This window comes from Oncorhynchus kisutch, unplaced genomic scaffold, assembly GCF_002021735.2.
Source record: "Oncorhynchus kisutch isolate 150728-3 unplaced genomic scaffold, Okis_V2 scaffold4043, whole genome shotgun sequence".
Classification (NCBI taxonomy): Eukaryota; Metazoa; Chordata; class Actinopteri; order Salmoniformes; family Salmonidae; genus Oncorhynchus; species Oncorhynchus kisutch.
In genome coordinates, this window is record NW_022265988.1 from 7,501 (window position 1) to 27,500 (window position 20,000).

The 20,000-nt window shown below is 45.3% G+C and overlaps 3 protein-coding genes and 1 long non-coding RNA gene across 6 annotated transcripts in view; 2 read left to right on the forward strand and 2 right to left on the reverse strand.

The window, feature by feature from the left end:
• LOC109880347 (calcium-binding mitochondrial carrier protein SCaMC-3-like) overlaps positions 1 to 2,138 on the reverse strand; it is a 9,521-nt gene extending 7,383 nt beyond the window's left edge. Inside the window, exon 1 of one of the 2 annotated variants that reach the window (XM_031822002.1) lies at positions 1,141 to 2,138. In XM_031822002.1, the coding sequence (XP_031677862.1) occupies positions 1,141 to 1,338 (198 nt within the window). In that variant the 5' untranslated portion in view covers positions 1,339 to 2,138. The remainder of the gene's footprint in view (positions 1 to 1,140) is intronic. The other variant, XM_031822003.1, reaches the window with a different exon arrangement.
• A 2,131-nt stretch (positions 2,139 to 4,269) lies between these two features.
• On the forward strand, positions 4,270 to 10,248 carry LOC116373416 (regulator of G-protein signaling 4-like). Of its 2 annotated transcripts, none has more exons than XM_031821987.1 (5): positions 4,270 to 4,473; positions 6,454 to 6,522; positions 6,719 to 6,771; positions 7,122 to 7,285; positions 7,527 to 10,248. In XM_031821987.1, exons 1-5 carry the CDS (start codon positions 4,430 to 4,432, stop codon positions 7,692 to 7,694), a joined length of 498 nt encoding a protein of 165 aa, XP_031677847.1. In that variant the 5' UTR covers positions 4,270 to 4,429; the 3' UTR covers positions 7,695 to 10,248. The 2 variants fall into 2 exon arrangements, with proteins under 2 accessions (XP_031677847.1, XP_031677848.1); XM_031821988.1 differs by lacking the exon at positions 4,270 to 4,473 and adding an exon at positions 4,561 to 4,589 and having other exon boundaries at positions 7,527 to 8,870.
• Positions 10,249 to 11,086: 838 nt separating this feature from the next.
• LOC116373417 (UPF0390 protein zgc136864-like) lies at positions 11,087 to 14,634 on the reverse strand. The gene is made up of 3 exons (XM_031821989.1): positions 14,490 to 14,634; positions 13,641 to 13,696; positions 11,087 to 11,790 (listed from the first exon to the last, which is right to left on the reverse strand). Exons 1-3 carry the CDS (start codon positions 14,569 to 14,571, stop codon positions 11,626 to 11,628), a joined length of 303 nt encoding a protein of 100 aa, XP_031677849.1. The 5' UTR covers positions 14,572 to 14,634; the 3' UTR covers positions 11,087 to 11,625.
• A 2,553-nt stretch (positions 14,635 to 17,187) lies between these two features.
• LOC116373419 (uncharacterized) lies at positions 17,188 to 17,503 on the forward strand. The gene is made up of 2 exons (XR_004209564.1): positions 17,188 to 17,271; positions 17,385 to 17,503. It is a non-coding gene; the product is annotated as an uncharacterized LOC116373419 (long non-coding RNA).
• Positions 17,504 to 20,000: the final 2,497 nt, after the last annotated feature.

Genomic DNA, 20,000 nt, shown 5'->3' on the forward strand with positions numbered 1-20,000 from the left:
TACGGAGTCAGTATGCAGGGGTACAGATCATGATCTTCAGTGTAAATTGTAATTAGTTTAACCAGCTGTGTTTGCTGGGGATGGTGGAAAGGTGTGACACCACTCAGCCCAGAGGACTGGAGTTGCCCAGCCCAGGCCTATACTGTGGAGTTGCCCACCCCTGGCCTATACTGTGGAGTTGCCCAGCTCAGGCCTATACTGTGGAGTTGCCCACCCCTGGCCTATACTGTGGAGTTGCCCACCCCCTGGCCTATACTGTGGAGTTGCCCAGCCCAGGCCTATACTGTGGAGTTGCCCACCCCAGGCCTATACTGTGGAGTTGCCCACCCCTGGCCTATACTGTGGAGTTGCCCAGCTCAGGCCTATACTGTGGAGTTGCCCACCCCTGGCCTATACTGTGGAGTTGCCCACCCCCTGGCCTATACTGTGGAGTTGCCCACCCCCTGGCCTATACTGTGGAGTTGCCCACCCCTGGCCTATACTGTGGAGTTGCCCACCCCAGGCCTATACTGTGGAGTTGCCCACCCCTGGCCTATACTGTGGAGTTGCCCACCCCAGGCCTATACTGTGGAGTTGCCCACCCCTGGCTTATACTGTGGAGTTGCCCACCCCTGGCCTATACTGTGAAGTTGCCCACCCCTGGCCTATACTGTGGAGTTGCCCACCCCTGGCCTATACTGTGGAGTTCACCGCCCTGCTCTTGTCTGAGCCTAATACAGTCAAATACATATCCAATCTACCGACAGCAGACTACTGTCTGACCTGTAGAGGAGTCTAATAGAGTAGAACAGAACAGAGTAGGATAGGATATGGAAGAGGTGAAAAAAAGTATGGGTGATGCAGATACACGGGGGGAATCCTCATCAGTGACATCACACACACACACACGCACGCACGCACGCACACACACACACACACACACACACACACACACACACACACACACACACACACACACACACACACACACACATAACATAACATAACATGCAATTAGTGGCTGGTGATGGCTAGGGGGAACCCCACCGTGTGAGTTTAGGCTATAGCCAAATGTTTCACATAAAAAAACGTAATTCGTGATCGTCATCAAGGTATACCGAATGACAGCCGAGTTGCTGCCCGGGCTCGTTGGCTGCTTACCCGGTCCACCGCGCGGCGGGAGAGCCCACGTTTCGCCAATCCCACCCGGAGCTCGTGGATATCGATGACTCCATCACTGTTCAAGTCCAGTTCGTCGAACAGTTCCACCCATCGCTTCTCCCTCTCCGGGTCGCCATCCTCCTGGCAGCGGGCCTGGGTCCTCCAGCCCCGGGGGATCCGAGCCCCCGGCGGACCCATGCGTGGTGACGGTTGGCTGCGTCGGTTAGATCCCGGTGGAATAGCCTATAGAGTCATCGGCGTCCGATGTCCAAATCAGGATAGATGTGTTGTTGTTGTAATATTCAGGCTACTCAGTGAGTAAATCTCTCGGGAGAAGGACAGACAGATGTGCAGATTAAAAACAATCGAACGGTGGACCTCACGACGCGCTCCCATTCGCGGTCATGCTATACATGTTACACATCATCTCAAAGTTTTAACACCCGTTTTTATCCCGCAATTGGTTGTAAATAGTTGTTTATTTATCCGTCAAGAAACCAGGAAGCGACGGTAACCTAACACTGTAGTAAAGACAGAAAGCCTTTCGTTCTTTCGGTGCTTTAGAACGGAGCGCGGCAAACTGCCAGAACCGAAACCTTAATCCAGTGTCAAATTCATCTCGGTAACGGATATGCCCGAGACGTTTAAAGATTAGGCCTGTACATGTCGTCCTCTTGTTTTTTGTGGGGACGCACACCAACCCCGGGTGGTTTGTAATGCACCGTCCTGACGTTACGATCCGTCAGAATGTGACAGCAAATGCGCACTTTGCAGCGTTGCAAATAGTTGGTCCGTGTCGGGTCGCTGTCATGCGAAGAAGATATTATCTAGGCCAATGCTGCTAGTGTATATTTGCTTCACGTCAGAAACCGTCGCCGTCGCGTCAACTGAGAAAGCGAAGCGTCGAAGGAAGGTGTTGTCTTGAGTCTGCGCCGTAGCCTAGCCCTCTGTAGACTACCAGGGACACGCATTTAGTTCAGTCCCCACACACAAAGACCCAAGGTGAATTGAAAAACACTGTTGAAACGGTCTCGTAGGCAATGGTGGGACTCGCTCTCATAATACTGAAATATCGTAGTAAGAGTTCTTGAGTCTATGACAGTTCATTGACATTGTACATTTTGTAGACTACAACCACATGTTGTACACTATATGATGTTTTCTTTCAGAGCATTATGAATCACTCTGTTGGACTGATGCCAGGAATGGCCCTTTATAAATCATGTTTGCAACAATAACATGGTCCTGTGTTGCAGTAACACACACAGATACGGGCCGCACACACACTCAAATAAAGTCAAGTGGCCTTCTCAGACAAATGTCCAGCACACACCCAACCATCTGGCTTATCAACTAGTCACCTGTTACAACTGGTCACCTGTTACAACTAGTCACCTGTTACAACTAGTCACACCTGTTACAACTAGTCACACATGTTCCAACTAGTCACACCTGTTCCAACTAGTCACACCTGTTACAACTAGTCACCTGTTACAACTAGTCACACCTCTTACAACTAGTCACACATGTTCCAACTAGTCACACCTGTTACAACCAGTCACACCTGTTACAAGTAGTCAGCTGTTACAACTAGTCACACATGTTACAACTAGTCACACCTGTTACAACTAGTCAGCTGTTACAACTAGTCAGCTGTTACAACTAGTCACCTGTTACAACTAGTCAGCTGTTACAACTAGTCACCTGTTATAACTAGTCACCTGTTACAACTAGTCACCTGTTACAACTAGTCACCTGTAACAACTAGTCAGCTTTTACAACTAGTCACCTGTTACAACTAGTCAGCTGTTACAACTAGTCACCTGTTACAACTTGTCACCTGTTACAACTAGTCAGCTGTTACAACTAGTCACCTGTTACAACTAGTCACCTGTTACAACTAGTCAGCTGTTACAACTAGTCACCTGTTACAACTTGTCACCTGTTACAACTAGTCAGCTGTTACAACTAGTCACCTGCTACAACTAGTCACACTTGTTCCAACTAGTCACACATGTTCCAACTAGTCACACCTGTTCATACCTGTTACAACTAGTCACCTGCTGCAACTAGTCACACCTGTTCATACCTGTTTACAACTAGTCACACCTGTTACAACTAGTCACACCTGTTACAACTAGTCACCTGCTACAACTAGTCACACCTGTTCATACCTGTTACAACTAGTCACCTGCTACAACTAGTCACACTTGTTCCAACTAGTCACACCTGTTCCAACTAGTCACACCTGTTACAACTACTCATACCTGTTACAACTAGTCACACCTGTTACAACTAGTCACCTGTTACAACTAGTCACACCTGGCACATTCTCTCTCTCTCTCTTTCTGTCTCTCTTGATTTCACACACAGATGTTATGTTTTATCCTCATGGGGACCTAAATCTATTTCTATTCAAATCCTATTTTCCCTATCCCGTAACTCCTAACCCCTAACCACTAACTCCTAACCCCTAACCCAAAACCTAACCCTACCCCACTAACCCCTTACCCTAATTCTAACCCTAATTCTAACCCTAACCCCTAAACTTAAAATAGCCATCATGATTGTCATCATGGGGAAGTGGGAAATCTCCCCACAAACCAAGCCGCACGCACAAACGCACGCATGCACACACACACACACACACACACACACATGCACACACATGCATGCACACACGCACGCATGCACACACATGCATGCACACACGCACGCACACACACACACACACCCACCCACCCACACACTTTCCATAGTTGGAGTGGTGAGGCCAGTGTATCACCTGTTCGTCTGTCATCACCCCTCTCTCTGGTGAATGGACTTTTCCCATCACACTGACTGGTTGGCTGAGAAGTGAGAACACACATGCTGACAGACTGGCCATTCGATCTCTGACACACACACACACACACACACACTGTCTCCTGATTACCTCATTGTGTGTGCTGGCCCGTCCTTCTTTTCCCGGTGTTAACGGTTCCGGTACATTAACGGCCAGGTGTTGTCGGTGCACACGTACACCTCCTCTCTTACATTACCCTCCATCTCTCCCCCATCCATCCATCCATCCATCCTCCTCCCTCATTCTGTTCTCAGATGTGTGGTAGATTAACATGTGTGATAAGCAGGTATATTAAAGGGGCTGATACACTGTAGGGTGTTAGTTTGTGCACAGACACAGAACAGGAAGGAGCACAGAACAGGACAGGAAGGAGCACAGAACAGAATACAACAGCTGGTTTCACATTTTTTGTTTGTTTCATTCATTTCCTTCCCACGTGCTGAAATGTGTAAAGGACTGTCCTCCCTTCCCTCGTCATGCTTGGAGAAGTGAGTATGGAAGTATGTAGTACTGTATGTAGTATGTAGTATGTAGTACTGTATGTAGTGTGTAGTATGAAATGTGTAAAGGGACTGTCCTCCCTTCCCTCGTCATGCTTGGAGAAGTGAGTATGGAAGTATGTAGTACTGTATGTTGTGTGTAGTATGTAGTACTGTATGTAGTGTGTAGTATGTAGTACTGCATGTAGTGTGTAGTATGAAATGTGTAAAGGAGAAATGCTTGGAGAAGTGAGTATGGAAGTATGTAGTACTGTATGTAGTGTGTAGTACTGTATGTAGTATGTAGTACTGTGTGTAGTGTGTAGTATGAAATGTGTAAAGGACTGTCCTCCCTTCCCTTGTCATGCTTGGAGAAGTGAGTATGGAAGTATGTAGTACTGTATGTAGTGTGTAGTATGTAGTACTGTATGTAGTGTGTAGTATGTAGTATGTAGTACTGTATGTAGTGTGTTGTGTGTAGTATGTAGTACTGTATGTAGTGTGTAGTGTGTAGTATGTAGTACTGTATGTAGTGTGTAGTATGAAATGTGTAGCACAGGAGGTTGGTGGCACCATAACTGGGGAGGCCAGGGCTCATGGTAAAGACTGGAGCAGAATTGGTGGAATGGTATCAAATACATCAACACGTGGTTTGATGCCAGTCCATTTACTCCATTCCGGCCATTATTATGAGCCGTCCTCCCCTGGTATGTAGTATGTAGTGTGTAGTATGTATTGTGTAGTATGTAGTATGTATTGTGTAGTATGTAGTGTGTAGTATGTATTGTGTAGTGTGTAGTATGTATTATGTATTGTGTAGTATGTAGTGTGTAGTATGTATTGTGTAGTATGTATTGTGTAGTATGTATTGTGTAGTATGTATTGTGTAGTATGTATTGTTTATTGTGTAGTATGTATTGTGTAGTATGTATTGTGTAGTATGTATTGTGTAGTATGTATTGTGTTATGTGTAGTATGTATTGTGTAGTATGTATTGTGTAGTATGTATTGTGTATTGTGTAGTATGTATTGTGTATTGTGTAGTGTGTAGTATGTATTGTGTAGTGTACGAGGATGTATTGTGTAGTATGTATTGTGTAGTGTGTAGTATGTATTGTGTATTGTGTAGTATGTATTGCTTATTGTGTAGTATGTATTGTGTAGTATGTATTGTGTAGTGTGTAGTATGTATTGTGTAGTATGTATTGTGTAGTATGTATTGTGTATTGTGTAGTGTGTAGTATGTATTGTGTAGTGTGTGAGGATGTATTGTGTAGAATGTATTGTGTAGTGTGTAGTATGTATTATGTATTGTGTAGTGTGTAGTATGTATTGTGTGTTGTGTAGTATGTATTGTGTAGTATGTATTGTGTATTGTGTAGTAAGTAGTATGTAGTATGTATTGTGTAGTATGTATTGTGTAGTGTGTATTGTGTAGTATGTATTGTGTAGTGTGTAGTATGTATTGTGTAGTGTGTGAGGCTGTATTGTGTAGTATGTATTGTGTATTGTGTAGTATGTATTGTGTAGTATGTATTGTGTAGTATGTATTGTGTAGTGTGTAGTATGTATTGTGTAGTGTGTATTGTGTAGTACGTATTGTGTAGTATGTATTGTGTAGTGTGTAGTATGTATTGTGTAGTGTGTGAGGATGCGTCATAGTTTCTAAAGAGAGACCAGTGTGTTTTGCTGAAGGAGATGGTTGATGTGTTTTGTTGAAGGAGAAGGTTGATGTGTTTTGTTGAAGGAGAAGGTTGATGTGTTGTGTTGAAGGAGAAGGTTGATGTGTTTTGTTGAAGGAGAAGGTTGATGTGTTTTGTTGAAGGAGAAGGTTGATGTGTTTTGTTGAAGGAGGAGGTTGATGTGTTTTGTCGAAGCAGAAGGTTGATGTGATTGTCGAAGCAGAAGGTTGATGTGATTAGATTTTTAGATATAGAGCACAAACTAAATGTGTGTGTGTGTGTGTGTGTGTGTGTGTGTGTGTTCCAGAGCAAAGGGGATGCGGGTGAAGTTGAGTCACCTGGCTGACAAACAGGAGTGGACACATCACAAACACAGGTAACCTGTCTGTCTGTCTGTCCGTCCGTCCGTCCATCCGTCCGTCCGTCCGTCCGTCCGTCCGTCTGTCTGTCTGTCTGTCTACACCAGTGAGCTACTGCAGTCTTGAGTTACGTCAGGAACTGTGGGTTGTTTAGCTGACATCAGAGCTTCTCCCTAATCTCTTTCTCTCCACAACCTCATGACTCTTCTAAAGGGTCCATGAGGACAGGACTCTTCAGGATCTGGAGTCTCTACTCAACAGCAAGAGTAAGATCTAGTCCATCTCTTCTCTCTCTCTTCTTTGTCCCCCTCTCTCTTCTATCACTCTTCTCTTTTCCTCTCTTCTATCTCTCTTCCCTTTCTCTCCCTTTCTCTCATCTCTTTCTCACTCTTTCTTCTCTCTCTATCCTATCTCCCTCTCTCTTCTCTCTCCTTCTTTTCACTCCCTCTCTCTTCTCTCTCCCTCCCTATCTCTCCTTCTCTCTCCCCACTCTCATCTTTCCCTCTTCTCTTTTCTCTCTCCCTCCTTCTCTTCTCTCTCTCTAATTACACTGATACGTTTCCGTGGCAATGTATAGTTTGACTTGTTGAAATGCCCCCCCCCCTCCTCCTCCCAGTTGGCCAGAAAGCTTTCCTCTGGTTCCTGCAGTCTGAGTTCAGTGAGGAGAACCTGCAGTTCTGGTTGGCCTGTGAGGAGTACAGGGTTACCCCCCCATGGCAGCAGGGGGCCAAGGCCCAGTCTATGTATTGCCAGTACATCAACCCTGGTTCACCACAGGAGGTAGGTGGAGTGTTGTTCTCTAAATGTTGTATATGCATTTTACAGACGTTGTATAGATGTTGTGTGAATGTTGTAAAAGTAAGTAAGCCTTGTCTGAGCCAGAACAGTCCAGAGGGGCGAGAGCCCCCCATTTCTCATATTTCTGTAGCATAAGGAAGCTCGATGTAAAGTACACCCCCTGGACAGGATGCTAGTGAACGTTGTACAGGCGTTGTCTGAACATTGTGTGTGTTGTTGCCAGGTGAACCTGGATGCTGAGACCAGGGAGGCTCTACTGCGAGTGATGGAGGAGCCTGCAGGCGACACATTCCACGAGGCCCAACAACACGTCTACCACCTGATGGCCAAAGACTCTTATCCTCGCTTCCTGCGCTCCCCACACTGCCTGGAGGCCCTTAGGGTTCCTTAGATATTCCACAGCGCCACCTGCTGCCCCGGAGGACCACACAACAACATAATAACAAGCTGTGTTTAATAACTACATTATAATTTATATAATTTATATGTATTCTCAAGTCTTAGTAGACACTCATATGTGAGTTGTAAGATGTTTGTGTTTATCATAAATATGGTATATGTCCATGTAGTTCTTAATCAAGTGTTTTGACAGGAACTGAGAACTGAGATCGAGTATTCTAGTCAAATCAAATTGGTCCATACACATATTTATCAGATGTTATTGGTCACATACACATATTTATCAGATGTTATTGGTTACATACACATATTTATCAGATGTTATTGGTCACATACACATATTTATCAGATGTTATTGGTCCATACACATATTTATCAGATGTTATTGGTCACATACACATATTTATCAGATGTTATTGGTCCATACACATATTTATCAGATGTTATTGGTCCATACACATATTTATCAGATGTTATTGGTCAGATACACATATTTATCAGATGTTATTGGTCACATACACATATTTATCAGATGTTATTGGTCCATACACATATTTATCAGATGTTATTGGTCACATACACATATTTATCAGATGTTATTGGTCACATACACATATTTATCAGATGTTATTGGTTACATACACATATTTATCAGATTTTATTGGTCACATACACATATTTAACAGATGGTATTGGTTCATATTTAACATATGTTATTGGTCCATATTTAACAGATGTTATTAGTCACATACACATATTTATCAGATGGTATTGCGGGTGTAGGGAAATGCTTGTGTTCCTCGCTTCAACAGTGCAGTAATATACAGTAATATCTAACATTTCACTGAGTAACTCGTCTTACTAGATGCTCTTCTGTAGAGGGAGTTATAACTGTATTAGTATGAGAAACATGTATGTGCCCAGGATTACATATATGTGCCCAGGATTACATGTATGTGCCCAGGATTACATGTATGTGCTCAGGAGTACATGTATGTGCCCAGGATTACATGTATGTGCACCAGGATTACATGTGCACCAGGATTACATGTATGTGTCCAGGATTACATGTATGTGCCCAGGATTACATGTATGTGCCCAGGATTACATGTGTGTCCAGGATTACATGTATGTGTCCAGGATTAGGAGGTCATGTATGTGTCCAGGATTAGGAGGTCATGTATGTGCCCAGGATTACATGTATGTGTCCAGGATTACATGTATGTGTCCAGGATTACATGTATGTGTCCAGGATTAGGAGGTCATGTATGTGCCCAGGATTACATGTATGTGTCCAGGATTAGGAGGTCATGTATGTGCTCAGGATTACATGTATGTGCCCAGGATTACATGTATGTGTCCAGGATTACATGTATGTGTCCAGGATTACATGTATGTGCACCAGGATTACATATATGTGTCCAGGATTACATGTATGTGCCCAGGATTACATGTATGTGCCCAGGATTACATGTATGTGCCCAGGATTACATATATGTGTCCAGGATTACATGTATGTGCCCAGGATTACATATATGTGTCCAGGATTACATGTATGTGCCCAGGATTACATGTATGTGCCCAGGATTACATGTATGTGCCCAGGATTACATATATGTGTCCAGGATTACATGTATGTGCCCAGGATTACATGTATGTGTCCAGGATTACATGTATGTGCCCAGGATTACATATATGTGTCCAGGATTACATGTATGTGCCCAGGATTACATGTATGTGCACCAGGATTACATGTATGTGTCCAGGATTACATGTATGTGTCCAGGATTACATATATGTGTCCAGGATTACATATATGTGTCCAGGATTACATGTATGTGCCCAGGATTACATGTATGTGCACCAGGATTACATGTATGTGCCCAGGATTACATGTATGTGCCCAGGATTACATGTATGTGTCCAGGATTACATGTATGTGCACCAGGATTACATGTGCACCAGGATTACATGTATGTGTCCAGGATTACATGTATGTGCCCAGGATTACATGTATGTGTCCAGGATTAGGAGGTCATGTATGTGCCCAGGATTACATGTATGTGTCCAGGATTACATGTATGTGTCCAGGATTAGGAGGTCATGTATGTGCCCAGGATTACATGTATGTGTCCAGGATTAGGAGGTCATGTATGTGCTCAGGATTACATGTATGTGCTCAGGATTACATGTATGTGCACCAGGATTACATGTATGTGTCCAGGATTACATGTATGTACATGTATCGCATGTTGAACTAGAGTGAAATGTATCCGTAATGAGAAACCTGTCTACTTTATGTTCTGGTGAGGTTGGGGCTGTCCATGTCCCATAACTTTCAGAAACCTGTCTACTTTATGTTCTGGTGAGGATGGGGCTGTCCATGTCCCATAACTTTCAGAAACCTGTCTACTTTATGTTCTGGTGAGGTTGGGGCTGAACATGTCCCATAACTTTCAGAAACCCTGGTTGGAAGAGTCCCTGTCATCTGAATGGAGCTCCTCTACTGTTCTCTATCTGTCCAATAAAACCAGCAAAAACACAGTTGATAAAGCAAGGCGTTACCTGATAATGTGCTTGACTGAGGTAAATACACACTGAGGTACACACCTAGTGGAACTTCACACTGAGAGCAAAGCATCATGGGAGTATAAACATAGTGTGGGAGGAGGAGAAAGCGAGACCTGCACCAAATAGCAGCTCTGAGGTAAAGAGGAAAGTGTATGAACACAAAACACCTGACACGCCCATACACAGGTCTGGATAGGACTACACAGGTCTGGCTAGGTCTGGCTAGGTCTACACAGGTCTGGATAGGTCTACACAGGTCTGGCTAGGTCTACACACACAGGTCTGGCTAGGTCTACACAGGTCTGGCTAGGTCTACACAGGTCTGGATAGGTCTACACAGGTCTGGATAGGTCTACACAGGTCTGGCTAGGTCTACATAGGCCTGGATAGGTCTACACAGGTCTGGCTAGGTCTACACACACAGGTCTGGATAGGTCTACACAGGTCTGGCTAGGTCTACACAGGTCTGGATAGGTCTACACAGGTCTGGCTAGGTCTACACACACAGGTCTGGCTAGGTCTACACAGGTCTGGCTAGGTCTACACAGGTCTGGCTAGGTCTACACAGGTCTGGATAGGTCTACACAGGTCTGGCTAGGTCTACACAGGCCTGGATAGGTCTACACAGGTCTGGATAGGTCTACACAGGTCTGGCTAGGTCTACACAGGTCTGGATAGGTCTACACAGGTCTGGCTAGGTCTACACAGGTCTGGATAGGTCTACACAGGTCTGGATAGGTCTACACAGGCCTGGATAGGTCTACACAGGTCTGGATAGGTCTACACACGCCCATACAAGACAAAATAACTCTGTTACGTTACAAAATGTCCAGTTTTTTTATTCACCTCCTTTGCATTGGAATACAGTATATGGGAGAAACGTGTGTCTCAGTTCTGACAGTGCAACACGAGACAAGAATCACACAAAACTAAATACTCCATGGCCCCTTCAACACACACGACAGAGATCCCAAATGTCGACATCTCAATATTCCTCTGTTGACATCCTCACGTTCCTCGTCTCCTTTCCTTGTCTCCTCGAGGCGATAGCAAGCAGCCAAGTCTACCAGAAAAACTACAGCACCATCTATTGGAGACGTGGTTATTACACTCCTCAGCCGTGACGTACAGGACTTCATGTCAGTCCATACAGCAGTGCCAAACACATTGTATTCGTTCCAAATGCCGCCCTACTCACTACACAGTGCACTACTTTAGACAGAGCCCTATGGGCCCCTGTTCAAAAAGTATAACACTATATAGGGAATAGGGTGCCATTTGGGAGACATAATTAACTTCTATCTAGCACAGCGAAAGCAGTCAGAGCAGACGGACAGAATAACAGAGTGTGTTTATTTGGAGGTGCTGGGTGCAGGGTGGTTGGGATGGTTGTTTCCTTTAGAGGGGGTTGGTTTCACCTCCGCCCCCTTCACAATACTCAGTCTCTTGTGGAGTTTCGTACTGGCTCGGTGAGTCACCTCTTCCTCTATCTTGTTCCTGATCGCCACCTCCAGGCCCTAGGGGGGGGGGGGGGGGGGGGGACAGCAGGGGACATGGGATTAGGGAGCAGCCACACAGATTCATTCATATACGACTTACATCATCATCATTGTCCGTCAGAGTACAACTCATCCCTACTTTTTCGGATGAGTTGCAAGCGTTATAAGATGGACAATTTATGGGTCCTGTCTGGGTCCTGTCAGGGTCCAGGTTCTCTGAGAGGATTCCATCTGTAGACAGTGCTGACTGTATCCCAGTGCATGTTGCCTCAGATGTTATGTCCCACAGAGACAGGCCGTAGTGGATTCTCCTCAGATGGTATGTCCCACAGACAGACAGACCGTAGTGGATTCTCCTCAGATGGTATGTCCCACAGACAGACCGTAGTGGATTCTCCTCAGATGGTATGTCCCACAGACAGACCGTAGTGGATACTTCTCAGATGGTATGTCCCACAGACAGACCGTAGTGGATTCTCCTCAGAAGGTATGTCCCACAGAGACCCACAGACCATAGTGGATTCTCCTCAGATGGTATGTCCCACAGAGACCGACAGACCGTAGTGGATTCTCCTCAGATGGTATGTCCCACAGACAGACAGTAATGGATTCTCCTCAGATGGTATGTTCCACAGACAGACAGACCGTAGTGGATTCTCTAACCTTCCCCAAAGTGTCACTTCCCATCATGGAGTTCACTTTAAAAGCATAGAGTTGGTGTAGGCAGTGGTTGGAGGGCGTTTCCGCCGTCCACAAAGAGGAGAGAAGGGTGCAGATTCAGAATGGGGACGTAGCCAGCTGGAAGAAGTGTCCCTAAACCCAGGAGAGGGCTTAGACGAGAACACCATGGGAAACTAACCACCTCCATTTCACCCTTTTTTTAATGATCTTTAAGCATCAACCTCACAAAAACTAAAATCATAATTAATCATCTTCATTATCAAAAGGCATCAGGTAGAAGTAAATTAATCCACAAACATCTTAAATGACTGTTTTACGTGTGAGTTTGATGATATAATCTTGAAGCCCATTCAAAACCAGTATGGGACTGGATCTTGGTGGGAGTCGGGTGAAATGAGCGGCCACGTCCCCGTAGTATACAAGTGGTAGTCCCCAGCCTGTATACAAGTGGTAGTCCCCAGCCTGTATACAAGTGGTAGTCCCCAGCCTGTATACAAGTGGTAGTCCCCAGCCTGTATACAAGTGGTAGTCCCCAGCCTGTATACAAGTGGTAGCCCCCAGCCCGTATACAAGTGGTAGCCCCCAGCCTGTATACAAGTGGTAGCCCCCAGCCTGTATACAAGTGGTAGCCCCCAGCCTGTATACACGTGGTAGTCCCCAGCCCGTATACAAGTGGTAGCCCCCAGCCTGTATACACGTGGTAGTCCCCAGCCCGTATACAAGTGGTAGCCCCCAGCCTGTATACAAGTGGTAGCCCCCAGCCTGTATACACGTGGTAGTCCCCAGCCCGTATACAAGTGGTAGCCCCCAGCCTGTATACAAGTGGTAGCCCCCAGCCTGTATACAAGTGGTAGCCCCCAGCCTGTATACAAGTGGTAGCTCCCAGCCTGTATACAAGTGGTAGTCCCCAGCCTGAACAGGTAGATTTTAAACTCTCCCATTATTCCGTAATGGCTGTCCTATATCTGCTGTCCTATAGCTGCTGCCCTGTAGATACTGTCTTATAGCTGCTGTCCTGTAGCTGCTGCCCTGTAGCTGCTGTCCTATAGCTGCTGTCCTGTAGCTGCTGTCCTGTAGCTGCTGCCCTGTAGCTGCTGCCCTGTAGCTGCTGTCTTATAGCTGCTGTCCTATAGCTGCTGTCCTATAGCTGCTGCCCTGTAGCTGCTGTCCTATAGCTGCTGTCTTACCTTCTTCAACTGCTGTTGCTGTACCACTTTAACCTTCTTCGGTGCGATCGTCCTCCCTGTGAAACAGCAGCAACAAGTGAGGGGTGAGATTTGTAACCAACAATAAAACCTCAGTGTAGATATTTATTGACCCCCTTACAGAAAACACACCGTGGTTAAAGGGGCCAACAATAACAAAACCAACACCCCGCCTCCGTTTCGGTAAATCGTTGAGGGATGATTCTGATGGGTTGAACTATGCTCATCATGAGGCATTTATAAAAGTTATATTATTCGAGAATCAATGGCAATAACCTTACTTTAAAAGTGAAGCAATGTATGTGGCAATTGCAGATTGTACCCTTAAGCCAAACAGATTCGTAACAAGTACTGTAGAAGTTTTAAACTACGTTTCCATTTGGAGCAGCCCATAAGGGAATTAAGGTTAGCTAGCTGGCAGGGGAAGTGAAGGACAGGCACTGTGTAATCGCTGTGTGACTGATAATGCCATTACAAATCTCCCTATAAATAGCTAAGCTGCCCTACAGTTCTCCTTCACGAGTTGTCATCAGGGCCAGTAAGTAGGCCTAAACATCGGGACAACTTTCGAATGTGTCTTGTTATGCACATGCAATGGTACGCGATGCAATTCAAATGATTGTGCTATGATGAGTTCCATTTGAGGGGGCGCCCGCACCCTTGATAGTCTAGTTCCCACGCAGTTTTTCCAATAGAAACTGTCTCCTCACTGAACCGTGTTTGAGCCAGCATGTCCGCCGCAACACGTCGCAAATACTTGTTGAGTATATATACGGAGTCCAGGCGAAATCGCTAGAATCCAAGACATCAACCATCTCACTCTGTACGTACCTCCTTTTCTGGGACCTTTGTTTTTTTGAGGTTTCTTAGTTCCACCGGGCTGCGCTTTGAACTTCTGTTTACCTTGCGCCATCTTGCCTCGAAGCTGTTTTCACCGTATTGTTCCAGACCGGATGTAGATGGGCGTTACAACATGGCATTCTGGGATACTGGAGTACTGAGGGTGTGGAAAATACGAAAATAAAGTCTCTGGAAGATTTTTTGACCTGAATCAATAAGATTTTTGAATTGTGCCAAGTTAGATACATTACTTATTTAACATGCACCTTGACATGAAATTAAATGTATAAATTAGATAGGCTATCATTGTATGTACTAAGAAATGTCCCACGACCTAAAAGATACAACGCCGACAGCTGTAATGTTTGTGTTCACTCTTTATTGTATTGTCGTGGAAGAGAAATCTCTTCTTAATTCAGGTATGCAGTTTACAGCATTATATTCATATTAAAAAAACATCAATTTTTGAACTATTTCCACATGATACAAAACTAAACCCCAGATATGAATATAAACAATAACATAACTACACGTAGAAAGAGGCCTTCTAATCGACTACACCCGCACTAATATCACCAGCCATGCTTCCTATTGGCTTATTCACAAACACCCGGTCATCAGGACATTCTCCCATTGGTTGAAATCTCAGAGGGAGTAGAAGTGATGATAGCGTTGCATTTGGCACTTAATTTGGCATCTTCCTCTCCCAAAACGAGACTCATTAGGGCATGTCCCGAAGTATCCACCCTTGCATACTACTTAGTATGAAGCAATTCAGCCCATGCATACTAGATAGTATGCTAGTGTGGTTATTGGGGACGGAAAATAAGAGGGACAGATGGTTTCCTATAAGTACACTGGGGATTTACTGCCTCTTAAGAAACCCTCAGTACAGAGAGTAGGAGATATTTTACACTATTCAATATGGTGCCCTCTGTCTAGATCTAGTATGCGTCCAAATGTCACCCTATTCCCTATATTAGTGCACTACTTTTGACCAGAACCCTATAGGGCCCAGGTTAAAAATAGTGCACTACTTTTGAACAGAACCCTATAGGACCCAGGTTAAAAATAGTGCACTACAAATGGAAATAGGGTGCCATTTGGGACACTCCCCTGAGCCTGCTAAATAAACAGAACCTTTGGGTGACTGACTGGCAGATAATTCCAATTAAACAGTCTATCCTGACATTTTATCAGTGTGTGTGTGATAGTGTGTATGTGTGATAGTGTGTGCATATGATAGTGTGTGATAGTGTGTGCATGTGTTAGTGTGTGTGTGATAGTGTGCGTGGTCGAGGAGGCCTCTCAGTGTACTCTAATTAACAAAAGCTTTATCACTAAGAATCACCATAATAAAACAACTGATCACAGCCAAACAAGAATAGCCTGGGTACCAGTCTGTTCGTGCCATCCTTCCACTCGTTGTCAATGCCAAACAATGCCCCGGACTACAAGGGGTGAAATGTTAACACAGAACAGCATCTGGTTTCCAGGCAACAACAACAACAACAAAGTCTTCATGATAAGAGACAAACGGATTCTCGTACCTTTTTAAAACGTTTTCAACGTAACGATCTACAGATGGCGACAAAGTTGCTACATTTTTCTCGACCGTTAAAACTCTCCCCTCTGATTTCTTCCAGTTCAGTTTCTCAAAATAAAAGACAAAGAAAGGAACCCCAAAAACACAACAGTGGTGTTTGATTCTAGACCCTTATGTGATTTGACAGCCAACAGCATCGCTGTGAGAGGAAGGGAGAGAGAGAGAGGGGTAAGTTTGACACGGAGGGGTTGGGGATGGAGGGGTCTCTGTTCTACTGCGATTCTAGAATATGGAACAGTTATGACACTACGGATTCTAGAATTCTAAATTATGTATTATTTTTTTGACAGGAAAGTTCTAGATAAGAATGCCTGGTGTGGACCAGAAATGGTCCAATGGGCGAGGAGGTGTGGTGTGTTTAGAGATCAGAGGTTTCTGAATGAGGGATGATGGAGTAGTAGAGTAGTGGCTTTGGGGATGTATTTCACCTTTGACCTTTCATACTTGCCTGACAACTCAAACTACTGTACATTTTCCCCCTGCTCTATGTTGGCTACATACTTCAGTCAGACGGCCATCGTTGAAGTCGTTTGTGGTGACGACAAAATGAGGGGTGTTGTAAAAAAACAAAGTCATCAGCGATTGGATCATCTCTAACCAATCAGAGTATCAAAGCCAATGACCAATTTTCAAAACGCCGCCTTTCTGACTCTGGCCCAACCCATCGGTTTGTGGGACCAATCAGAATGGTTAGAATGTGTTTGCGTTCTAGATATCGTCAGGTGGGGGGGGGGGTACTCAAATCCAGTCTCATTGCAGAGAAGAAACTAACGTCCATGGGCGTGGCCTAGCGTTTCACTAGAGCAAGGAGTTTGGGTAGCCAGGCAACTTTCGGATCTCCACCTTGCATTTTTAGGGGGGAGGGGGGGGGTTGAGGGGCTACGTTCCTCCCTGTTAGCCTGCTGTCCTGGGACCTGTCCCAAATTACAACCTATTATTATTCCCTCTATTGTGCACTACTTACGACCAAAGCTCTGGTCAAAAGTAGTGCACCATGTAGGTAATAGGATGCCATTCGCGATGCCTGCCTGTCCTGTCCTGTGTGTGGGCGGTGGTGCTGGAAGGCATTGAGCAGTGCACCATGTAGGTAATAGGATACCTGCCTGTCCTGTCCTGTCCTGTGTGTGGGCGGTGGTGGTGGAAGGCATTGAGCAGTGCACCATGTAGGTAATAGGATGCCATTCGCAATGCCTGCCTGCCCTGCCCTGTCCTGTCCCGTCCTGTCCTGTGTGTGGGCGGTGGTGCTGGTGGTGGAAGGCATTGAGCAGTGCACCATGTAGGTAATAGGATACCTGCCTGTCCTGTCCTGTGTGTGGGCGGTGGTGGTGGAAGGCATTGAGCAGTGCAGGGCCCCTGTGACATTCAGTACATCATAGAAATACAATCTTTAGAACAAACATCAACATTCTGTTCAATTGTTGTTTAAAGCCGAGAGTTCCATCTCTGCCAAGAGGAAAAAGGGTTTATTTTGCTTGACTTGTTGTCCACGCCTAATAACATGGAGATTGGTGTTGAGTGTATATATAGTGTTTCTGTGTATTCTGTGTAGTTTGATATGGTACACAGTAGGGCGGTGGTTTTTAAACCTCTCCCCAGGGACCCAGGTCCACAGCCAGCTCACCTGATCCAACTAATCATCAAACCCTCGACCAGGTGAATCAGGCGACCTAGTTCAGGGCTACAACAGAATTGTGAAACGTCTGAGGAGAGGTTTGATAACCCTGGGGGTAGGGGATGATACGGTACAGATTGGACCAGCAAGGTACAGACATTATGTGAGGTATAGGGAGGTAGCCACAAGTTATACACATCAGCTGACTAAAGAGGTTTGCTCTAGATAATATCAACTGGCTTTGTTTTGGTTTGAATAGTTCTAATTTCAGTTGCTTTGGTAATGGTTGTGTCTCATATGACCCCCTGTTCCCTATATAGTGCACTACTTTTGGCACAGAGCCCTGTTCCCTATATAGTGCACTACTTTTGGCACAGAGCCCTATTCCCTATATAGTGCACTACTTTTGGCACAGAGCCCTGTTCCCTATATAGTGCACTACTTTTGGCACAGAGCCCTATTCCCTATATAGTGCACTACTTTAGACCAGAGCCCTATTCCCTATATAGTGCACTACTTTAGGCACAGAGCCCTGTTCCCTATATAGTGCACTACTTTTGGCACAGAGCCCTATTCCCTATATAGTGCACTACTTTTGGCACAGAGCCCTATTCCCTATATAGTGCACTACTTTTGGCACAGAGCCCTATTCCCTATATAGTGCACTACTTTTGGCACAGAGCCCTGTTCCCTATATAGTGCACTACTTTTGGCACAGAGCCCTGTTCCCTATATAGTGCACTACTTTTGGCACAGAGCCCTATTCCCTATATAGTGCACTACTTTTGGCACAGAGCCCTGTTCCCTATATAGTGCACTACTTTTGGCACAGAGCCCTATTCCCTATATAGTGCACTACTTTTGGCACAGAGCCCTATTCCCTATATAGTGCACTACTTTTGGCACAGAGCCCTGTTCCCTATATAGTGCACTACTTTTGGCACAGAGCCCTGTTCCCTATATAGTGCACTACTTTTGGCACAGAGCCCTATTCCCTATATAGTGCACTACTTTTGGCACAGAGCCCTGTTCCCTATATAGTGCACTACTTTTGGCACAGAGCCCTATTCCCTATATAGTGCACTACTTTTGGCACAGAGCCCTGTTCCCTATATAGTGCACTACTTTTGGCACAGAGCCCTGTTCCCTATATAGTGCACTACTTTTGGCACAGAGCCCTGTTCCCTATATAGTGCACTACTTTTGGCACAGAGCCCTGTTCCCTATATAGTGCACTACTTTTGGCACAGAGCCCTGTTCCCTATATAGTGCACTACTTTTGGCACAGAGCCCTGTTCCCTATATAGTGCACTACTTTTGGCACAGAGCCCTGTTCCCTATATAGTGCACTACTTTTGGCACAGAGCCCTGTTCCCTATATAGTGCACTACTTTTGGCACAGAGCCCTGTTCCCTATATAGTGCACTACTTTTGGCACAGAGCCCTGTTCCCTATATAGTGCACTACTTTTGGCACAGAGCCCTGTTCCCTATATAGTGCACTACTTTTGGCACAGAGCCCTGTTCCCTATATAGTGCACTACTTTTGGCACAGAGCCCTGTTCCCAATATAGTGCACTATTTTAGACCAGAGCCCTGTTCCCTATATAGTGCACTACTTTAGACCAGAGCCTATGGGCTGTAGTCAAATAGTGCACTATAAAGGGAATAAGGTGCTATTTGAGACTCAACATCAATTTTCTTAAACTCACATTTCTATAAAACACTTTTCCAGAGAAAACTACATGTGAATATATAATATTGTGATTGGGTATAACTGTTAAATTTTTCATTCCTAAAGTTGTTTGGAGAACTGAAATCTGATTAGGATGTAGTATAGGCCAGTTCTTCTGAAGGAGACTGGTTCGTTCTGTCGGTGACAGGAGATGAACACAGGAGAGACCAGAGAGAGGAGAGATCAGAGAGAGGAGAGACCAGAGAGAGGAGAGAGAGGGAGGGGCAGGAGAGACCAGAGAGAGGGAGGGACAGGAGAGACCAGAGAGAGGAGAGAGAGGGAGGGGCAGGAGAGACCAGAGAGAGGAGAGATCAGAGAGAGGAGAGACCAGAGAGAGGAGAGAGAGGGAGGGGCAGGAGAGACCAGAGAGAGGGAGGGACAGGAGAGACCAGAGAGAGACAGGAGAGACCAGAGAGAGGAGAGACCAGAGAGAGGAGAGACCAGAGAGAGGAGAGAGAGGGAGGGGCAGGAGAGACCAGAGAGAGGAGAGATCAGAGAGAGGAGAGACCAGAGAGAGGAGAGAGAGGGAGGGGCAGGAGAGACCAGAGAG

Coding starts and splice junctions, on each gene's coding strand:
- LOC116373416 (XM_031821987.1), top strand. CDS start 4,430: ATGTGTAAAGGACTGTCCTCCCTTCCCTCGTCATGCTTGGAGAA. Junction 4,474..6,453: donor CCCTCGTCATGCTTGGAGAA/GTGAGTATGGAA, acceptor TGTGTGTTCCAG/AGCAAAGGGGATGCGGGTGA. Junction 6,523..6,718: donor TGGACACATCACAAACACAG/GTAACCTGTCTG, acceptor ACTCTTCTAAAG/GGTCCATGAGGACAGGACTC.
- LOC116373417 (XM_031821989.1), bottom strand. CDS start 14,571: ATGGCGCAAGGTAAACAGAAGTTCAAAGCGCAGCCCGGTGGAACTAAG. Junction 13,697..14,489: donor CAAAGGTCCCAGAAAAGGAG/GTACGTACAGAG, acceptor GCTGTTTCACAG/GGAGGACGATCGCACCGAAG. Junction 11,791..13,640: donor AGCAACAGCAGTTGAAGAAG/GTAAGACAGCAG, acceptor CCCCCCCCCTAG/GGCCTGGAGGTGGCGATCAG.